This window comes from Leptosomus discolor, unplaced genomic scaffold (assembly GCF_034619465.1).
Source record: "Leptosomus discolor isolate bLepDis1 unplaced genomic scaffold, bLepDis1.hap2 HAP2_SCAFFOLD_35, whole genome shotgun sequence".
Taxonomy (NCBI): Eukaryota; Metazoa; Chordata; class Aves; order Leptosomiformes; family Leptosomidae; genus Leptosomus; species Leptosomus discolor.
The window spans coordinates 1,431,678-1,454,009 of record NW_028237764.1 but is presented as its reverse complement, the minus strand read 5'-3'; the positions used below and the strand labels follow the sequence as shown (position 1 = coordinate 1,454,009).

Below are 22,332 nucleotides of genomic sequence, written 5' to 3'. Positions count from 1 at the left end.
CCACGTGCAGAACGCGGCATTCGTTCTTGTTCAACGTGGTGACTCCTCTGGGCCATGGATACAGGTGTTGAGCTGAACAGGGCCCAGGAGGGCTCCCTGCGCAGCACCACGTGTGTCCCAGGATGCGCCCTTGGTGAGTCTATGCTGCCTGCATTTGGAGATGTTCTTCTCTTTCAGGTGCCCAGGAACGTCACCCAGGAGGACTCACTCAAAGGCTCATTCCTTACCCAAGGGAGTTTGTACAACTTGGGGTCCCCTGGTGTCCTGGTTTGGGCTAAATCAGAACTAATTCTCTTTTAGTGCTTTAACTTTTCAGTTAAGTCTCCTCTAACTAACGGCACTTTCTGAAACAGCAGCCTGTTTTTCCAGACAGTGACTGCTCCCAGCAGTGACAGGGCCTGATGTTCATAGTTCATAGCAAGGAACGGGATGCAGAGAGGCCTTTGCTTATACTTGTTCTTCTAGCGACCAAGGTCACTGGTAAATCTTCTACTCCATGTTAGGGTGCCGGGAGTGAAAAGGGTCGCAAACACGAAAAAGGTCGCACCTGCTGGGAGGAGTATAAAGCTGAGAGATCACGAGGGTCTCTGTTCTTCTTCGATGGCCGACATCTGAGGATTCTGTCGTCGATCCCGATTGGTGCATCCCTGAATCCAGTGCCTGAGTCCAGCTCCTGCATCCCTTCCCTGTCTGCTGCCCAGTCCAGCCTGGGACTGCCTCAGTACCAGCCCTTCCGCGTGATGGAGTGAGGGAGCTGGGTTTGGTGTTGGTTTTGGGTCTAGTTGTATATATTTGTACATATAGTTTATACTTCATTATTTCCTTATTATTATACTTTCTTTTCTTGTTACTGTTACATTAAAGCCGTTTCAGCTTTCTTTTCCAAACCGTAAAGTCTCTCTCCCTTGCTCTCTCTCCTTTTCCCTTTTGGGAGGGGAGAGGAGTTAATAGAGAGCATCTCATTTGTTAGTGGCCGGCCCAGCCTCAAACCGTAATACCAGATTAAATCTACTAGAGGTACACATCAGAATTTCCTTACATCAATGCAGTGTACCCACACCCTTGAGCAAAAGCAATCCCACAAACAGGTTTGTCATTTCCTGAGGGAGGGACAATTTGTGCTGTCTTTCCCAGACAGTTCCCTACATGCACTATAGGGACATTGTCTCCTTCTACAACAGGCAGGTTTTTGTCTGGGCAGGGCCAGGTCGGTCAGTTGATCCTCTGGTATTAACTACACGGGTGGTTTCTGCCCACTCTGCACCCCACCGCTTGTATTTCCCAGCCCCCTTTGCTCTCACTCTTGTCCTTAACAGTCCCTTCTCTCTGTCAATCATTCCGGAGGCTGGTGTGTGACAGGGGATGTGGCACACCCAATCATTGCCACGTTCCCTGGCCCAGGGGCTTCTGAGGGTGTTTCAGAAAGGAATCCTGCTGTCTGCCTCAGGTCTTTCTGGGGTGCCACAGCACTTGCTCTTCAAGGCCCAGGATGGTGTTTTGGGGGGTGGGACACGGTTGTCACAGGCCATGTTGCCAACCCTCTGGTTGTCACTTCCACCACAGTAAGGACATGTCATTTGCCTTGGCAGGTTTGTGGCAGTGTGATATAACCCATCTGTGAGGCCTCTCTGGATTGATATCGCACCCACCATCCTTCACACCACAGAGGCTTTGCTCGCTTGGCTCACTTGACTATGGTGCGTGTGTCACACTCCTGAATAACACCTGCAATGGCTTCAGTGGTCAAGTCCACCCCTCCATCTCAAGCCCATCTGGACATTGAAGTTCTCCCTAGATGTCCTGACCCTACAGGATTCCACCAAGTTATGACTAGTTAACTCTTGTGTTCCCAGTCTCGGTCCACCTCAGCCACTTCCATTGTTGCACCCGGTCTATATTCTTGTTGTGTTGATGTTCCTCAGGGATTTCTCTGTCACTTCCCTTGTCCCTGGTGAGTGACTCCAGCTGTTGAGCTTCCTCATCCTCTAACTCCTGACTGGTGCTTCACCATTCCAGCAGCGCAGCAGCCAGGCACTGCTCTGCTTGCCTGTCTGGCACTGGTCATATTTCTGCTTTTTTCTAAGGTCTCTCAAGTTCAGTGACCTGGTAGTTTTGGTCTGGTTTTGCTGATTTTTCTCAATTCTTCCTTCTATTTCCGTGTCAAGGAACAGCTTCATACTTCAAATTGTTCTCCTGCCCTACTAATAGATGGTACAGACCCATCCATATTTGTGTGGCTTCTTTTTTACTGCTGGGGTGATTCTTCTAGTGAGTTGGGTCTTGGGTTCCTATCTCATCCCTGGTGCCCTCAGGTGTGGTTTGGGTTCCCATCCCAACCATGGTGTCATCCAGTGTCATGTCCATGTCACAACCATGGCATCCTCAGAGATGACTTGGGTCTATATCTCAACCATGTCCTTCTGACAGCACTGAACCGATAGACACAGGCCAAGCCCCAGAACAGCCCTTGGAGCTGCTGGGTTTCACTGGGGTAGGCAAGGCACCCTTCTGTTAGGTAGTGTGTCCATGGAGCGGGATTACCTGCCGTCTCAGGCTTCAAAGAACAGGGTTTGGGAGGTGATAACCACCGTAGGCACCTGCCCACACACCCTGACACCCAGGGACTTGCTGCCTCAGGGCATGTCTCAGGATCTCCTCACCAACAACTTGTCTCGCCTGATGTCGCAATTCCACACCAGATTGCACACACGTTAGAAGAGAGGAACACTCTTAGCATATAATTGCTGCATGATTATCTCGAGACCCAAGACTTATCCCCTCCCCTTCCCGAGAAGAACAAGTGTTCAATCAAGATAAAGACACCTCTGTTCTCCCAAAAGTAACAGATGGATCCACATTGAAGAGAAACACCAGTTGCTGATGCCAAATGACTTTGCAGAAGTCAGTGATGGAAACATAGTATCATAGAATCATGTAATTGTTTGGGTTCAAAGGGACCTCAAATATCACCTAGTTCCAACCATTCTGCCATGGCAGAGACACCTCCTACTAGACTAAGTTGCTCAAGGTTCCATCCAACCTCATCTTGAAGACTTCCAGGGATGGAGCTGAGGCTGACTGGTCTGTAGTTACTTGAGTCCTCCTTCTTGCCCTTTTGAAGACTGGAGTGACATTTCTTTTCCTCAGGTACCTCATCTGTTCCACAGACTTACAAAAGATGATGGAGACTGATCTAGCAATGACTTCCGCCAGCTCCCTCAACACCCGTGGGTGCGTCTCATCAGGGCCCACGGATTTGTGTATGTCCAGCTTGCTTAACTGATCCCTGACCCACTCCTCATCAACCAAGGCAAACTCCTCCTTTCTCCTGACTTCCTCTGGAGCCTCAGGGGTCTGGGGCTCCTGAGGACAGTCTCCAGCAGTACAGACAGAGACAAAGAAGGCATTCAGTAGCTCTGCCTTCTTTGTCTCCTCTGTCACCAGGGCACGTGCCTCATTCAACAGTGGGCCTACATTGCCTCTGGTGTTAGTTTTGTCTGCAAGGTATTTGAAGAAGCCCTTTCTGTTGTCCTTGACCTCCCTTGCAAGGCTTAACTCCAAGGAGGCCTTAGCTTTCCAAGTTGCCTCCCTGCATCTTCTGACAACACTCTTACAGTCCTCCCAAGTAGCCATCCCCTCCTTCCAAGTTCTATAGACTCTCTTCTTCCACTTGAGTTTGCCCTTTCCTTCCCTCTTTATACTGTGAGGGTCTCCTGCTCCTTTTCTTGATTTAATACCCACTGGGATGCTCTGATCTTTAGCTTAGAAGAATTGAACATAAACCAACTATTTTGGGCCTCTTCACCTTCTAATACCATGTCCCATGGGATTTCCCCTGGCAATTGCTTGAAAAGGCCAAAGTTGGCCCTGCTGAAGTCCAGGGTTGTGATCTTGCTTGGTATTCTGGTCCTACCACACCAGGTCCTGAACCCCACCATCTCACGGTCACTGCAGCCAAGGCTGCCCTCGACCTTCACTGCTTCAACCAGACCCTGCTTGTTAGTGAGGAGGAGATCCAGCAGTGCTCCCCTCCTTGTTGGCTCATCCACCAATTGCATCAAGAAGTTCTCATCGATGCACTGGAGGAACCTCCTGGACTGTGAATGGCTGGCTGTGTAGGCCTTCCAGCAAGTATCTGGGGAGTTAAAATCCCCCCATGAGAAGCAGGGCCTGTGATTGTGAGGCTGCTGTCAGCTGCCTGTACAAGGCCTCATCAACTTCCTCATCCTGATCAGGTGACCTGTAACAGACACCCACAACAGTATCTCCCATGCTAGCCTGCCCCTTGAGTCTCACCCAAAAACTCAGCTCTCTCCTCATCCACTCCTGGCCAGAACTCCTTACATTCTAGTTGCTCTCCCCACCAAGCCTTGTTGACCTCTCTTTCCTTATAGCGGGAAAACCTCAGGAAAGCTCCTGAACACTGAGATCCACTGCTGGCTGCTCCCGACTTGAAGCAGCTGATCTTAGAGACTGATGTATAATATGTTTAAGTTTCTTCTTGAGAAAATGTCATGCCATTTTCTGTGTAACCAGAGTGTGGATTTATGTATCTGCATTACTTTGTAGGGACTGGAGCTGTTGCTGACAGTATGTCTTTCCTGAAATCCTCGAGTGTCAGGTTTTTTTGGTTATGATTTTTTAAGGCTAATTTAATATTTCAATTCAAGTGAGATGGTTACTTGTTTACAGTTACTTCATGCATTTGTTGGGAAGAAATGGATCTCATGAATCAGAAAACGTGGAGGAAAGCTCTGCCTTGTTCAGTGTCAGCTTGCTTCTGAAATCCCAATTTCATGAAGGATTTGTCAGCTTTCTTTTGTAATGCTTTTTATAATATTGAAACTCTGTGCGTGTTCCGACTGGTAGTAGAGCGCGTTTTTAGCCTTAGTTCTTGCATCCAGAAGGTGTCAAATTCAGGAGTAATAGAGGAGGTCACAGGCAGGGCCTTAATCATTCCTCACTGTGGAACCTTTCATCCTAGTCAAGTGTCCGCTTCTTGTGGAGTGTCTGTGTTTGTGGGGCGTGTAACAGTGGTCAGCTCGTAACCTTTCGAGTGAATCACTGACATGTGACGCACAGCAATGAAGTAAAACATCCCTTGAGCTGCCTGAAGAACTTCTCTGGGGGAAAACTGATCCCCATGACTGCATTGAAGAAGCTGTGGTTGGCTGGGGCAGACGTGGTAACCGTCTCCGTAAGGAAGTGTCAGTGTCAAAAGTGCAAGTGGAGCATTCCCCACCTCTGGTTTTTTGAGTGAGGTGCGTGTGAGTAAACTACACTCGCAGCTCAGACATGAAGGCTTTTATTGCCCAGAACAGGCTGCCGGAGGGCTAAAGTACTGCATGGGTCGCTGAGAGCCGCCAGACTCTCTGGAGTGCTCTGAGGTTCCGTTGTGGAAGGAAAATTCAGAATATTTGGGTCAGTGCTACCCCTGCTGTTCTTGCTTCACATTAAAACAGGACACTAAGCTAAATGGGTCGTGCTGGGTGAGGTCATAGGTGGCTGCACAGGTGACAGGTCAAGAGCAGCCCCTGCCTTGTGCAGCTCCTCCTGCTGTCCCTGATGGCTCAGGAGCTGCTAGGGCAGGAGTGTGCAGCAGGCTTGTGCCGCTGCTGGGGATGTCAGTGATGGCTGAGGAGGGGACAGGACAGAAGCATGTCCTGGATCTCTTCCCGTTTCTGGCTAGCCCCTCTTGGCTGAGGAGCCAGGAGGTGCGGAGCAGGACCACGGCATGGGCAGCTGCTGCTGATGTCCCCTGTGCCTGAGCAGGAGATAGGGCAGAAGCAAGGTCCTGGCAGGTGGAGGTGCCTGTGATGTCCAGGGGGATGAGGAAATGGGAGGCCAGGAGGCAGCCCCTGGGTTTGCAGCTGCTGCTGAGGTCCCAGGTGCCTGGGGAGTTGGGAGAGCAAGAGCTTGGAGCTGGGTTGTGCAGGGGCTTGGGATGGCCATGGTGGGTGAGGAGGTGTGAGGCCAGGGGCCAGCTGGGTCTTTGCCAAAGCCATGGTGATCTTCCTCTGTACCTGCATTACCACTACTCTGCCTGTCACACGCTGTATTTGATTTCTCTAAATTTTCGTGTGATTTCACCTGTCCTGATAAAACGACCATTTCTAAAGTCATCTTTTCAGATGCCAACTGCCCAGGCAAAGGCCTTTTCCATCATTCTCCAGGTTTCTCCTTCCTTTACACGTTGTTCATTCAGACACCTCTCACCAATGCAGCTGCTTTGAGATTCAGCGACTAAAAGAATTTCAGCAGTTCAGTTTTCTCTCGCCAGCTCTTTCATTAGGTTTATACCTACCTTTGTGTATGTATTGATCTAACACATTTCTCATAGGATTATCCCTTGTCGAAAGGCGACCTCGTTAGAGACACCTTGTACTTAGCATAGGGTTGAGGAGTGTGTTTTATTGTTGATGAGGCTTGGACATGCTTTCCTTTTTTTTGCTTGCCCATGGGAGAAGTCCTTCTGTGTCTGTGTGCAGGCAGTTCTCTAAGGAAAGCAGGTGGGAGATGGTGCAATGGAGATGTAACTGTTGTCTGCAGACTTGAGTGGAGAAGTGTGAGGTAAGACAGGATGTAAATCCCTCTTGGTCAAAGACAGCAATGGAGAGATAGAGGAGGTGAGGAGCAAAGCTGTCCGTACAGTGTCAGACCTCAAGGGACTGCTGTTCCTAGCTGTCCAGACCTGCTGAGGAGACACTCTGGATCAATATCGATTGCAGAATGCTTCTATCATCTCTTCTCTAAACTGAAAATTAAATAAAGATACCCCTTAAAATATAATTAATTTTAATTAGGTGCACTTTTCAATTTTCGTCTGTAACTATATTCTGAAAGGACTCCAATTAGCTGTAGAAATCTCGAAGACTTGAAAAAAATGAAAGGAAGAGAAATAGCTCCTTAGGGCTTTCTGTCTTTTAATGAGCCCCATGGGGTATTTGGCCTTAAGTAAAGGAATCTCAGCTACTGAGAGGAGTCTGAGCAAACTGCTCAAGTCGTCAAAGTCAGAAGCAAACCCCAAAGTCCCTTGAAGGACTGATTGGCCCCACTGAGGGCCACTGCTGACAAAGCCTCCCCACGGACTCCTTAGAGCAGAGAACTGGAGGCTGTGCTTGCAGGTAGGCAAAGGCCCTGTGCAGGGGGCTGGAGTGCTGAGAAAACCCTGGCTTTGTTTCACCCAGCAGAACGTCCAAACCCTGACCCTCAGGCCCTGGGCAGGCAGATCCTGCCCCTCATGGGGGGCTCAGGGCTCTTCCCGGGGGCAGTGGGGTGTGAGGGGGAGCAGTGCCAAAGGCAGGGAAACTGGACAAGCCCTCCCGGCTTCCCCAAGCAACGGGGAAGGAGAAAGGGAAAGTTCTGCCTGGGAGGCCTTGGTGGCAGAGGCCACTGCCATAGCCAAGGGGCCCAAGGCCTTGCTCCTGTTGGGCCTTTGAGCCTTGCCAGAGCCCTCGGCCATCTCTGCTGCAGGCTGTCCTGCACTCTGCCATGCCTGCACCTCTTCCCTTGCAGGCTGCACACACCCATCTTGCTTTCCCACACAGCTCTGCCCTCAGCATTTCTAGACATTTACTTACGTCTCTCCACCCTCACTGCCTCTTCCTTGAAACACAAAGCCGTGGGCAGATCCTGACACCCTCTGGGGGACCTCTTGCACCACAAGGCTACCCTTTGAGGGAGATTTCTTTTTCCTCACATGCAGTCTGAACCTTCCAAGCGGCACTTTGTGGAGGTTTCCTTCTTTCCTTCTCTTCCCACTTCCCAGAAAAGCTCCATCATCTCTGGAACCACCATTCAAGCAGTTATTATAGAGCCTTGGGTGTGCACTTCATCAGCCTAAAGAAGCCCAGGTCCCTCAGCCCTCCACACAGGCCCCAAACCCCATCCTGGAAGATCCTATCTAGAGCTTCTCCATATCCTGCCCATTCCTCCAAGATAGAGCGCCCCACATGGAGACACACTAGTCCAGATGTGGCCACACCAGTGCTCAGACAAGGGCCATCATAATTCCTGTCTGGCTGGCCATGATGCCCCTAATACAGCCTTGTGTGCAGCAGGCCTTATTCCTGGTCAGCACGTGCCACTGGCTAATGCGGCATCCCTCATCATGCCCAGGCTCCTCTCCTCAAGGTCATAGAATCACAGAATGGTGGGAGTTGGAAGAGCCCTCTGGAGGCCCTGGCCACACTCTTCTTCACACCCCCCAGGATACCACTGGTCTTTTTTGCCACAAGGGCACGTCTGGCTCATGGTGAACTTGCTGTCTACTACAGTTCCCGGGTCCTTCTCTGCAGAGCTGCTCTCCAGCAGGTCAACCCCCAGCCTCTACTGGTGCAGGGGGTTATTCCTCCCCATGTGCAGGACCCTACTCTTGCCGTTATTGAACCTCATGAAGTTCCTCCCTTCCCAGCTCTCCAGCCTGTCCAGGTCTTGCTGAATATCAGCACAGCCTTCGGGTGTGTCAGCCACTCCTCCCAGTTTAGTACCAACAGCATGTTTTAGTTCTATATTTTAGCAAGTACTGCAGCAGGTAGCACCTAAATGCGAGTTTCAAAAATCTAGGCAAGTGCAACAATCGTAGAATCATGGAATCGTGTTTTTTGAGAACCTCCAGGGATGGTGACTCCACCACTTCCCTGGGCAGCCTGTTCCAGTGTTTGACAACTCTTTCAGGAAAAAAAAAATTTCCTAATGTCCATTCTAATCTTCCCCTGGTGCAACCTGAGGCCATTTCCTCTTGTCCTATGACTTGTTACTTGGGAGAAGAGACTGACCCCCACCTCACTACAACCTCCTCTCAGGTAGTTGTAGAGAGCGATGAGGTCTCCCCTCAGCCTCCTCTTCTCCGGACTAAACAATCCCAGTTCCTTCAGCTGCTCCTCACAAGACCTGTTCTCCAGACACTTCACCACCGTTGTTGCCTTTTTCTGGACACGCTCCAGCACCTCAGTGTCTTTCTTGGAGTGAGGGGCACAAAACTGCACACAGAAGTTGAGGTGCACCCTCACCAGTGCTGAGTACAGGAACACAATCACCTCCCTGCTCCTGCTGGCCACACCATTGCTGATACGGACCGTGATGCTGTTGGCCTTCTTGGCCACCTGGGCACACTGCTGGCTCACGTTCAGCCGCCTGTCGAGCAGCACACCCAGGTTCTTTTCTGTCAGGCAGCTTGCCAGCCACTCATCCCCAGCCTGTAGCAGTGTGTGGTGTTTTTGTGACCCAAGTACAGGACTCGGCTGTTGGACTTGTTGAACCTCATGCAATTGTCCTCAGCCCATCGATCCAGCTAATCCAGGTCCCTCTGTGGAGCCTCTCTACCCTCGAGTAGAACAACACTCCCACCCAATTTAATGTCATCAGCAAACTCACTGAGGGAGCACTCAATTCCCTCATCCAGATCGTCGATAAAGATGTTAAACAAGACCAGCCCCAAAACTGAGCCCTAGGGGTCACTGCTTGTGACCAGTCACCATCTGGATTGAACTCTGTTCACCATCACCCTGTGCTTGACTGTCCAGCCGGTAACCTCACCCAACCTGAGCTACTTGTCATGATCAGTAACTCCACACAACACACCTTTCCTCTCCTGTGTAACCACCATACCAAATGGAAAAGAAGTTATTGACGAACTCAGTTGACACTTCACGGACAATTTCATGGACATTTGAGAGGGGTGGCCCACAGTTAAAGCAGTGATAGCTGTCTGTAAACAGTACGATTGGAAGGGGGTGGTTGTATATGAAGGTCTTCTGGATAGTGTGGGACCTGATTATGACAGAAATGGGATGGAATAACGGGTGGAGATTGGACTTGGCCTGGCTGGGTTGGACTTACTTCTCTTCATGAAAGCTCCCGTGGTGCTATGTCTCAGTTTCGTGACTAAAACCATGCTGAGAATACACGAATGTTCTAGCTGTTTCTGAAAAGTGTTTGAAAAGCCTCAAGGTCTGCTCTGCTTCTGACTGTGCCACACAGTGAATAAAGGGATGAGGGTGCAAGAGGTTGGGAGGAGAAACAAGAAGGCCGTTGACCGCAAATGGTCACCTTAACCCACAAGTATTCTTGCTTTTACTACCCTTTAGTCTTCCCCTGTCCCACGGAGGTTGACGAGGGATGTGAGCAAGCCGCAGGGTGGTGCCTAATTTCTTGGGGTTGTTAATCCACAACATATAGAAAACAAGGAAGAGCTGGCTAGGAACGGCAATGTCAGGGGTGAGAAGGCAGAGTTGAGGATCCTGAGAAAATGGGCAGAAAGTAAAGAACAGGGCTTCTGGAGGGCCTGCTGAGGGACATCCCTAGAAGAACCCACGGCCTACAGCCCTGAAGAGAAGACGGGTGCAGAGAGCTGTTTGATGCTCAAGGATCTCCTCTTCATGACTCAGAATGTTCCACCTTGACATGCTGGAAGTCACATAAAGGTGGCAGGAGTCTGGCATGGCTGAGAAAGGAGCTGCTGGCTAAAACCAAGCATGAAGGGGAAGCCCAGAAAAGGTGGCGGCTGGCTGCCTTCCAGCCTCCTTGGTTCTGTGATTCTGGGAGGAGAGGGACACTCCAGAGCTCTTAGCAGCACTGCCCTCTTGCGAGGAGCTCCCTTCGTCCCAGGCAGGCAAAGGCACGGTCAAGGTTGCTCTGATGCTGAGGAAACCTGGGGGTGTTCCATGAAGGCTACAGGTCCTGACCTCCAGCCTCTGGGAAGGGAGAACATGTCCCTCAGGCGTTGCTCAGGCCTCTCCTGGGGACAGTCTGATCTGCACGGTGCAATGGCAAGCGCAGGTGTGGGACACTGTAGGACATCCTGTGGTGGAGATGGTCAAGGGCTCTGGCAAGACAAAAAGCCCCCAAGAGAGCCGAGGTCTTTCTCTCCTTGGCTACGGCTGTTGTCTCAACCCCCAAGGCCTACCAGAAGACACCTTCACCCTATGAAACCAGCACCTCAGTGCCTGCTCATCCCACCCAGGACAAACCCAGAAGCAGAGCACCTTGGCCCTGCCCTTGGCACTGCACATCCCCACATCACCCTGCCCCAGGAAAAACCCTGAGGAATGGCTGAGGGACAGGGTCTGCCCTGCAGGGGCTGAGGAGTCAGGGCTTTCTTTTGGCTTGATGAAGCACAGCAAGGGTTACTCAGCATCTGAGCCACCTTCATGTTGACTTTGCCTACCTGTCATCACTGCCTCCAGGTTTGTCCTTTAACCAGCCCCCAGGGAGGCTTTGTCAGTAACGTCCCTCAGGGTAACCCATTAGTGCTCCAAGAAACTTTGGAGTTTGCATCTGACTTTGACTCCTCAAGAAGTTTCCTCAACTTCCTCTCAGTGTCTGAGTTTCAAGGACTCAACATAAAAACCACCAGAGAGGTGATTAAAAAGTTGTTGGGCTGTTGCTCTGCTGCTGATCTGGGCTGGGCTCCTGGGACAGAGAGAGCTCCTAGCAAGCAGGCAGAGCTGCAGGGAGACAGCTCTGCCCAGCAGCAGCTGCTCTGCAAAGCGCAGCAGGGCTGAGGGGGCTGCCTGTGGGCACCAAGGAGAAAGGAGCGGGGCAGAGAGAGGTTGAAGGCAGGGGAGAGTGGGAGGATGGCTGAGAGCTCACTGGAGGAGAACTCTTCCCAGCCTCTGACACAGTAAGTCTCTGGGTGCAGGGTGATGTGTCGGTGGCTCCTTGCAGGATCTCCTGAATGTGTGCAACCTCTGGGATCTGTCTGTGATGGAGAAGAGGAAGCCGGGCTGCAGAGCAGGGCTTCCCTCCTGCAGTGTGAGAGGGACAGGGCATGACGGCTGCCTTCTGGTGGGGATGGCTGTGGGGTGTGAAGGTGGGTGTGCAGCCAGGGGTGCCCAGGGCTGTCCTTCCAAGCTGTGTCTCTTCGCCTCAGGTGGCTGTTACCTGGGGCAGGAACTCTGTCATCAGCCAGGATGAGCACTCATCCTGCCAGGGAGTTCCTCACGGATCTGTGGGGGAAGCTGTGGGTGCAAGGAGAAATCCCCAGCAAAGCTGCATCTCTCCTGACACATAAACCTCTTCCTTCTGCAGATAAAAGGGTCTGAGACCAGCTGGCCTGGGATGTCACCAACATGGAGGTGCTGTGCTCTGCTGTGTAAGGAGAAGGCTTTCCCGAGTGCCAGCTGCCTTCCTCTCCTGTTCCCCATTTGCAGAAGGATCCGGGTATTGCTTTGTGTTTTTTTCTCCAATTCCTGCTGCTCCTGTTCTTGCTTTTGAAAGCCCTGGGTTTTGGGCATTGGACGTCAGGGGATTGTCTCAGATGCATTCTGAGACACTGAACGTTGGGGCCTTTGGATAATGTAGAGTGCAGTGACCTGAAACAAGGTGAGTCTCTCTTTAGGAGATGCTGGGCATTGTCTTTTGGGCACCTGAGCATCTCCCTGGGCTGAAGAGCTTGAAGTGCCCTTCCCCCATGCTGGGAGCACTTCAGCAGGGGAGGATGGGAACCCAGTGACAGCCCCATTCTCCCCCACAGGCACGCTGCTCTTATCATGTCTGGAGAGAGCCTGGAGATGGAAAATGATGGTGAGAAATATTCTCTCTCAGCCTACAGTGATTCCTTCCCAGACTTTGCTGTTCAGGAGAGCAGAGTTGGAAGGGCTGGGTCCCTCCCTGGGCTCTTCCCTCTCAGACACAGCAGGTCTGGGTGCTGACTCCATCACACTGCAATAAATAGGGACAATTGTCACACTGTCACTGAGTCAAATACCTCTCACTCAAGTGAAGCACCCATTGCCAGGAACAGCTATTGAATGCACGGGCTGTTTGACCCCACTGCAATAGCACAGGTCTGACTTCTCTGGAGCCCATGGGTAGAGTCCCTGCTTGTCAATGCTGACCTCACAAAAAGGGACTCTCTGAAGTTCCCTGAAAAATGAAGCCATTGTGGGAGATATCTATGGGAAATGGGATAAGACTGGCTCAGCGAAATCTGCCCTCACTTATCAATGACTTTTTCTCTTTCAGCAGTCCCTCATTCCTGCAATTAAATAATGTCCAATGCCAGCTCCATCAACCAATTCCTCCTGGTGGCATTTGCAGACAGACGGGAGTTGCAGCTCTTGACCTTCGGGCTCTTCCTGGCTATGTATCTGGCTGCCCTCCTGGGCAACGGACTCATCATCACCACTGTAGCCTGTGACCCCCACCTCCACACCCCCATGTACTTCTTCCTCCTCAACCTCTCCCTCCTTGACCTGGGCTCCCTCTCCACCACTCTCCCCAAAGCCATGGCCAATGCCCTCTGGAACACCAGGGCCATCTCCTACACAGGATGTGCTGCCCAGGTCTTTCTCAATCTCTTTTTTATTGCAGCAGAGTATTGTCTTCTCACAGTCATGGCCTACGACCGCTACGTTGCCATCTGCAAACCCCTGCACTACGGGACCCTCCTGGGCAGCAGAGCTTGTGTCCACATGGCAGCAGCTGCCTGGGGCACTGCTTTTCCCTATGCTCTGCTGCACACGGCCAATACATTTTCACTGCCCCTCTGCCAGGGCAATGCTGTGGACCAGTTCTTCTGTGAAATCCCCCAGATCCTCAAGCTCTCCTGCTCAGACACCTACCTCAGGGAGGCTGCGGTAATTGTGGTCAGTGTCTGTTTATCCTTTGGGTGTTTTGTGTTCATTGTGGTGTCCTACGTGCAGATCTTCAGGGCCGTGCTGAGGATCCCCTCGGAGCAGGGACGCCACAAAGCCTTTTCCACCTGCCTCCCTCACCTGGCCGTAGTCTCCCTCTTTATCAGCACTAGTTTTTTTGCCTACCTGAAGCCCCCCTCCATCTCCTCCATATCCCTGAACCTTCTGCTGGCAGTTCTGTACTCGTTGTTGCCTCCATCAGTGAACCCCCTCATCTACAGCATGAGGAACCAGGAGCTCAAGGACGCCCTGAGGAAACTGATGACTGGTTGCTTTGCAGAAGCAGCAATGAACTGCTCATCTTCCCCTGCATATCACTAGTAATGGAACTCATTACAGGCCCAGCCTCTCTTTGGTGGGTTGTTTGATTTGGTTTCTTTGGGGTTTAGCTTGCTCGGGGAGTATTCTGTCCTCAAAAATGTTGTCATTCTTCATCCTATTTCTATGTCAGTCTCTGCCTGCCTTGTGTGCCTCAGAGACTTTGTGTAAATAAGGAGCTGTGCTGTCTGCGTGTTTAAACCAAATAAAGGACCCTGCACTGACTTGTTTGTCTGAGTTCCTTTCTCCAAGTTCTTTTCTGGAGCTGCATGGACAGCATCAGTGTGCAGAGGTGGAGGGGGCACTAGACACCCTGAGCTGGATCTGCCTCTCATCCTCACCAGTATGGCCCTGGCCACAACAGCCCACTTGCTCCGCAGAGCAGCACCACCAGTTCAGGGTCTGTGGGGAGCCTGGGGAGGGGGTGTAGGAATGGCCGTCCAGGTCAGCAGAGATGAGCTCTGTAGGGAAAAGTCTCTGTGGGGAGATGGGATGTCCTGGGAGAAGAGCAGGGCACCGTGTGTGTGTGCAGGGGGGACATGGAAAGAGAAACCCTTTGGTGTGGGTGGCAGCTCAGGTCAGGCTGCCCTTTCCCTGGGTCCAAAGGACCTTCCTGAGGATCCCCTAGGCCAGTTGTCTCCTGCTGTTGTGGGGAGCAAGTTTGGGATGTGGGGCTGCAAGTTCCCCAGGGTGGGGATCTCTTCAGCATGCCGGCTGGATGAACGTTCTCTGTGGCCTCCGTTTCCTTCTGTGACACCAGTCCTAGCAGGGATGCTTTGCTGGGCTCAACTGGGGAGACGGCAGAAAGGAGTCAAGATTCAGGGAAGGGCTGGGCTGGCTGGGCTGGCGAGTGCCCCCGACAGGAAACAGCATTGAGCTGGGGCGGATTTAGGGCATGGACTCCTATTGGGGAGAAACTGAAGACCTTTATTGTTTGCTACAGCATCAATATATCCTTTTCTCTACTAGTACAACCACCACTAAGTAAGCTGTGATTGGTGTACGGGCATTGTCCACGCGCCACTACCACTAGCACCATTGGCTGCTGTCCTGAAGGCTTGTGTTCTTCTCGAGTCTAAGGGTCTGCACCTATTTACTTCCCTGTTCTCTTCCTTTACTCTTGTTCAAGGCTCAGGGCAGGAGCTGCCTGAATCCTGTTAACTCTTTCCATCCCTTCTCTCCTTGTTCCTCCTCAATTCCCCCTTTCTGTTTTTCCACCGTATAGACACTTACTGACGTTCAGAGGATCATTCCCTACATGCAAGATAAGAAACATGGTAATATTAAAATTATACACATGATTATACATAAAATCAAAAACCCAACCTTGATTAAGATCTCCAACCACTCCCTCAGGCCCCGATTGTTTAATAAGGTAGCTAAAGGAGCCATGAGGATGCTAGCTGCATTACAATGCACACCTATCAACCCTGTAATCCAGTTACTTCTTTCCCAATTACTTCTACATTATCTATGTGTAGTCCAACAAGGCACGTGTGAAAAGGCTGTTCTGGTTGTGCCATCAAGACGTAGAAGGCTGTCTGGTTCAAGGCATGAGCCAAAGATACCCGTATGTTACTGCTGTTCTGGGGTGTCAGCGTCGGTGTCAGCGTCTTCATCATATTTCCCATAGTCTGTATTGATGTGATCAACACTTCCACTCCCAGCAGCGTGATTAGGTAGATCGCCATCCCCATATTTTGTTTTTTCAAGCCACAGCCTTACACACTGCACTGGAATCCACTCTGCTCCTTCATCTGAGGAAACACAAGCATACCCTCTACCCCACGTTATTAACATGTATGGTCCTTCCCATTTTCCTGCCTGTAGCAAGCGCAGCCAGACCTTCACGTTTGGGTTTAGTGTATCTGACATTCCGGAACCTAGGCCTAAAAAGGGTTTAATTAGAGGTGGTTGTTGGTCCCCTATGTCGTTTCTAAGGTCTACACAATTCAAGACATAGACCATTTTCCATAAGCTTTTCTGCGGGCTTTCCCCCTGCATTCCCCCTTTTGGTTTTTGCAGCATGTTTTTTTAGAATTTGGTGAGTGTGTTCAACGATTGCTTGTCCTTGTGGAGAGTGTGGAATGCCCATGACGTGTTTTACACCCCACATTTGTAAAAACATTTGTGCCTTTTTGCTGTTATATCTGGGACCATTATCTGTCTTTATAGTTGCTGGTATTCCTCATACTGCAAAGGCAGCAGTCCCGTGTCTAATAACGTCCCTTGCTTTTTTCCCTGGATTCAGCTGTTGCCCATATCGCCCCTGAATAGGTATCAACTGAAACACGTACCCACTTCTGTCTTCCCAATTCTGAGACGTGTCACATCTGATTGCCATAATTTAAGCGCTTGGAGACCTCGAGGGTTAACTCCAGTTGGGCCTGCGGCCGCAAATTGTTGACAATCAGGACACATACGCACAATTGCACGAGCATCATTGCAGGAAAAAACAAAATAGTTTTTGAAGAGCTTGAGCAGATTGGTAGAAAAATTCATGTGATAATTTGGCTTGTTTTAAGATTTGTGGTGTAGGTGCCGCCCAGGCCAGGGCAGTCAATCTGTCTGCTTCCCAATTCCCTTCTGCTATAGCTCCAGGTCAAGTCAAGTGGTCAATTTGGGGCGTTCCTGAGACTGTACGAATCTCCCTCTCCCATTTTAATCCTTCTTTCCAAACTATCACTGCTCGTCCTCATTTTCCTGAGCCATCCGTAAATACTGTGCGCCCAGGTACAGGAACTGGGCTGCATCCAGGTCGGGTATGATGTGCATGTCTTTAAAAGACACGAATAATTTGTGTGACGGTAAATGAATACTGATATTTCCAGTAAAATTCAGCAGCGCAGTTTGAAGTGGTAGACTATTTGCCATTCTCCATCCCAGATAGTCTTTTGTAAATGGTACATAGTGAATTAATACTTATTGTCCTTGTAATTGTACTGCCCGTGTCTGCCCTTTACAAATTAACATTGCAAACATCTCTGCCCTGGTTATAATGGTCTTTGTTGGCTGATGTAGCAGGAAGATCTTCTCTATGAGGATGAGGGGGTCTGCTTCAGTCTCCACCCATTGTCCTAATAATGCCATGTGTTGAGAGGATGTGTTTATAATAAAAAGTTGGAGGCCTCGACCCTCCCTTAGTTGGTTCTTGCCTTGACTGAATTGCAAGTTCAACAAGGGCTAGAGCTTGTTGTGCTTCCAGTGTTAGACTACGTCGCGAATCCAAGGCAGGGTCACCCTTCAACAACATGAACAAAGGCTGTAAAGTATCATTATTGATTCCCAGTAATGATTAACCCAATTGACAGCACCTAAGATTTTTGGCAGATCATTTAGCGTTGTGATTTCCCATTTCAAGGCCACCCTCTGGGGTTCTACAGTTCGTTCCATTATTTTCCACCCCAGGCAGTGCCAAGGGGGTTCCTCTTGTACTTTTTCAGGTGCTACCTGGAGTCCATAAAACTGTAGGGCCTTCAACGTCCTTCAGAATTGTCAACTCAGCCCCTGCAATCAAGATATCGTCCATAGAATGATACACCAGTATCTGCGGGGGCTGTTCACGAACCCCAGAGAGTGCCCTTGCAACATACATTTGACAGATAGTAGGGCTATTCTTCATTCCCTGAGGCAAGACAGTCCAGTGATAGTGTTGCATGGGTGCACTATTGTTAATAGATGGAACGGAGAAAGCAAAGCGAAAACAGTCCTGCTTTGCGAGGGGAATTGTAAAGAAACAAATGGATCCATTACTATTATCGGCCAATTTGATGGAAATACTGTGGGAGAGGGAACTCCGGGTTGTAAGGCTCCCATACTTTCTATCACAGCGTTGATCTGCCTCAGGTCATGTAACAAGTGTCATTTCCCAGTCTTTTTCTTAATGACAAAGATTGGTGTGTGTGGGAGTGTGATAGGTAGAGACACGGACAATTTAAAGTGTCAAAATCCAATGCGAATTTTATTATATTAGCAAGCGAACAAGAGCAAAGGCAGCGCTGGGTGGCCGGGGAGCCTGCGCTCCGCCAACGGCTCGCAACTTCCCGCCTCGTGTAAGCACATTATATACAGTCTCATTTCCTGCATTCGCGATGTCGCAATCAGGTCGATACTCTGCGCATGTTCCTTCTGTTGCTGGGGGGTCTTTCTCTGCCTCCTGGTGATCCTAAGGATGACGGCTGAAGGTCTTCCTCGTTGCCCTGTGGGTGGACTTATGCAAGAATGTGACTACTCAACCCCCTCAGCTACGGGTCCTGTTGACTTATGCAAGAATGTCCTTCGGTTGGGCTATCAAGCCTTGCAGGCACATAAATCTTCCATCCATACCTTCCCATACAGGTTTAATGAACAAAGCACAATATGTTACTTATTACAGGAGGACATTTATGAAATAAGGGACATGTGAACAATCCAGCCTTTCCAGAGAATCTGAGCTGGGACGTACCGGAACTGCTGAAAGCATAAACAACTTGCGGTGCAGGGGGCATGAACATCTTGCAGGTGCAGGAGAAGAGACAGCCGCCATTAATGACGCAGTTTTAATTCCTGAAGAAGATGGGTGTGAACATCTGTGAACGTGACTTGAACATGACTCGCAATGTGGCCAATCGGGTTGGACTATGGGCCGTTATTTGCGATGAAGCCAATCAGTATTTATTGGGTGTGGTGGAGGGTTATAAATTGCACTGGAAACACGGAAATAAAGGTTCACTTGTTAGATCACATTGATCGTGTCAGTGTCCTCACGCAGGTCCCGCAGGTGGGGGGAAGGTGTTTTAAGATTTGGTTTTATTTCTCATTACTCCTCTCTGAGTTAATTGGTAATAAATTACATTTCCCTTCAGTCGAGTCTCTTTTGCCCGTGATGGTAAATGTTGAATGATCTCCCTGTCCTTATCTCAACCCCACAAGCCTGTTGTTATTTTTTTTTTCTCTCCCCTATCCAGTTAAGGAGGGGAGTGATAGAGTGGCCTTGGTGGGCACCTGGCATTTTGGCCAGGGTCAGCCCACCACAGGGGGACACAAAAGCCACAGCTGAGTGCACCAAAGTTATGTTTGCTTTCTTCTGTGGTCATGGGGCACCTGAGAGCTGTCTCTATTGTCGTCAAGGGAACACACGTGGTGGGTCATTCATTCATCCTGGAAGGGACCTCGGCAGGTCTCTAGGCCAAGCTAAACAGTACACAGTTGGAGAAAGAAGAAACGAGCGTGGGCTGTAGGCATGCTGGGCTGTGTTACTTTAAGATAGAGACTCAGATAGACAAAGAGAGAGCATGGATCCGTCCAGGAACTGGTCTTTCCAGAACAGAATCACAGAACCACTGAGGCTGGAAGGCAGCTAGCTTCCACCTTCTCTGTGCTTAATTCTCACGCCTGATTTTAGTTTGAGAGCTCCTTTCTCATCCATTGCTGCCTCTTTCCACCTTGGTGGGAATTCCTATATGTTGGGTTGGACCATTCTTGGTCATGAAGAGGTGATCCTTGAGCATCAAAATGGCTCACTGAGGAATGCACCTGCCCACAGGCATCCGCCAGTCCTAGGTTGACAAAATCACCATCCCTAACTCTTATACTAACAAGTCTTTACCGTATGAAGTTTTATTTATGTCCTGGTTTGGGCTAAACCAGAACTAATTTTGTTTTAGTGCTTTAAGTTTTCAGTTAAGTCTCCTCTAACTAACGGCATTTTCTGAAACAGCAGCATGTTTTTCCAGACAGTGACTACTCCCAGCAGTGATAAGGCTGAGGGGAGTCAGTACCAAGGAATGGGATGCAGAGAGGCCCTTGCTTATACTTGTTCTTGTAGCGACCAAGGTCACTGCTAGATCTTGTACTGCGTGTTGGGGTGTCGGGTGTGAAAAGGGTCACAAGCACGTAAAAGTTCACACCTGCGGGGAGGAGCAAACCGGACAGGTGACCCAAACCTGACCAACAAAGTGTCCCACCCCGTATACGTCATATTCAGTATAAAGCTGAGAGATCACGAGAGTCAATCTCTCTTCTTCGATGGCCAATGTCTGAGGAGGACTCCGTCTGTTCTTCTGTCGTCGATCCCTGATCCCTGAATCCAGGGCCTGAGTCCAGCTCCTGCATCCTGTCCCTGTCTGCTGCCCAGTCCAGCCTGGGACTGCCCCAGTGCCAGCCCCGCAGTGTGGTGGTGACGTATCGTCATCAGGGTGGGGGGAGTTGGATTTGGCATTGGTTTTGTACATATTGTACATATTTAGTTATTTCCTTATACTTATTAATATATTTTCTTTTATTGTTATTATTTAATTAAAGCTGTTTTAGTTTTCTTTTCCAAGCCATAAAGTCACTCTCTCTTGTTCTCTCTCCTTTTCACTTTTGGGAGGGGAGAGGGGTTAGTAGAGAGCGTCTGTCATTCGTTAGTGGCCGGCCCAGCCTCAAACCTTGACAAGTACCTTTCTTAAGGTAGCTGTATGTCGCTCCCATTGTATACTGATTTACCATGCCTGAGGAAGCAAACTGAAGGCCACCAGCTCATCACAAGTACCAGAAGAACAGCCCTGCCATGGACAGAAGGACTTTGTTTCTTGGAATTTGTGAGCCGCCCTTCTCTACAGCGGAAGGACCCTACCTTGTTGGTGGTCACTCCTACTACCCACAGCATCTCCCCACAGCACTATGGGAACGTCCTAGGGCAGGCTGAGTGCTGACCCTGGCAGGCAGCAGAGTCCCTGACCCGGCACACAGCCCCTGGGGTGCAGGGACCCTGCTCTGCCCTGGGCACCCCTGCCTGCACACACGGATTCACATCCTGCAGACATCCCCAGGAGAAAGAAGTCATCATGCCCTGTCCCTCTGAAGGTGCAGCAGGCAAGCCCTGTTCTGGAGCACGTCCTTCTCTGCACCAACCATCGAAGGTGCCAGCTTTAGATCTCTCCAGGAACAGCAGCTGCGACGTTGTCCTACAGACAGAAACTTACTGTGTCCAGGGCTGTGAAGATGCCTCCCCCAGTGAACACTCAGCTCTCCCTCCCTGCCTGCAGGCAGTGCCTTCAGCCCTGCTGCGCTTCGCAGAGGAGCTGCTCCTGGGCAGAGCTGTCTCTCTGCAGCGCTGCCCGCTTGCCAGCAGCTCCCTCCACCCCAGGAGCCCAGCCCAGCTCAGCAGCAGGGGAGCAGCCCAAGGCAGCCCTTTCTCTGCCCCCTCTGGGCTCCCTCCAGCTGTCCCTGGGGCTCCAGGGGAACCTGCTCTCAAACAGGCTGAAGTCAGCACTGAGGTTCCCTCCCTCAGCTGGGCACAGAGACTGACTGCCAGCTGTGTCATTTCAGCTATCAGAAAAAGAATTGGCCTTGACAGCACCTCTTCTTCTCCCATCAATAGCACACACAGGGTCTTGAACATTCAGTCCGAGTATTCCTTACGGCAAGTCAAAACTTGCCTGCTTCCACAGCGGGGGTGCTTCAGCCTAAATGTGCAGCAATGTCTCAGCCAGGGCCACAGGCAGGATGAACTGGAGCCGTTCCTGTGGGAGACAGAGCTGTGACACGGTGGCAGCCAGCTGGTCCTCAAGGACAGCATCCTCCAAGCTCAGCAATAGTCCAGATATCAATTCAATATAAACTTGAAAGGCAAATCAGGGGCACCACAGTGAGTGTTTGCTACTTCAGGAGCATTTAAAGGAGAATCAAAGTTACTGTGTGGGCACTGCTGGATTTACTAAGAGCAAGTGAAGACAGATCTGAGATGCTCCATGTCCTCTTTGCCTCAGTCTTCCCCAGCAACCTCTGCCTGGCCTCTGACATGAGGCAGGACTCTGGAGGAGAACAGCCAGGACGGGGTGGGGTTCAAGTCAGGGGTCCTTGAGCAAACACAATCCTTAGCAGGCTATGGGACAGGAGGGACAAGAGCCAAGGGAGCTGAGAGGGCAAACCAATGTCACAGTGAGGTCACTCTCTGTTGTCTTTGAAAGGTCATGGAGATGGGAGGGATTCTCTGATGACTGGCAGCACCCAAAAGCTGCAGGCACCTTTCAAAGATTCCCACAGGAGGAGCAGGGGGAACTAAAGGCTGCGCCCCAGGGCATGTCCACTCAGATCCTATTTCTGGGTATCTGAAAGAGCAGGTGCCTGGATGTACCCAGGGGAGATTGCACCTGGCCATCCTCTTTGCTTTCCATAAGGGAAGGACAGGATTGCTGGGTAGAGGGAGAGCGTGGTATCTTTTACCTGGAAGTCAGGAAAGCGTTCAGCATCATCCCCATCTTGTGTCTAAATTGGGATATTATAGTCTGCGCGGGTGGATAAGTAGGTGGGTAAAAAAACAACTGGACTTTTGGGCTCGGAGAGACACGGGCCGTGCGTAGTACTCTACCTGGAGGCATCTAGCTAGTAGGGACCTGCAGGTGTCTGTACC

General features: G+C 50.5%; 1 protein-coding gene across 1 annotated transcript; it reads left to right on the top strand.

Moving 5' to 3' along the window:
• Nucleotides 1-12,926: 12,926 nt before the first annotated feature.
• Nucleotides 12,927-13,958, top strand: LOC147412949 (olfactory receptor 14C36-like). Its single transcript, XM_086480821.1, has one exon. The coding sequence runs from the start codon at nt 12,993-12,995 to the stop codon at nt 13,956-13,958; it is 966 nt and encodes a 321-aa protein (XP_086336947.1). The 5' UTR covers nt 12,927-12,992.
• The last annotated feature ends 8,374 nt before the right edge of the window (nt 13,959-22,332 follow it).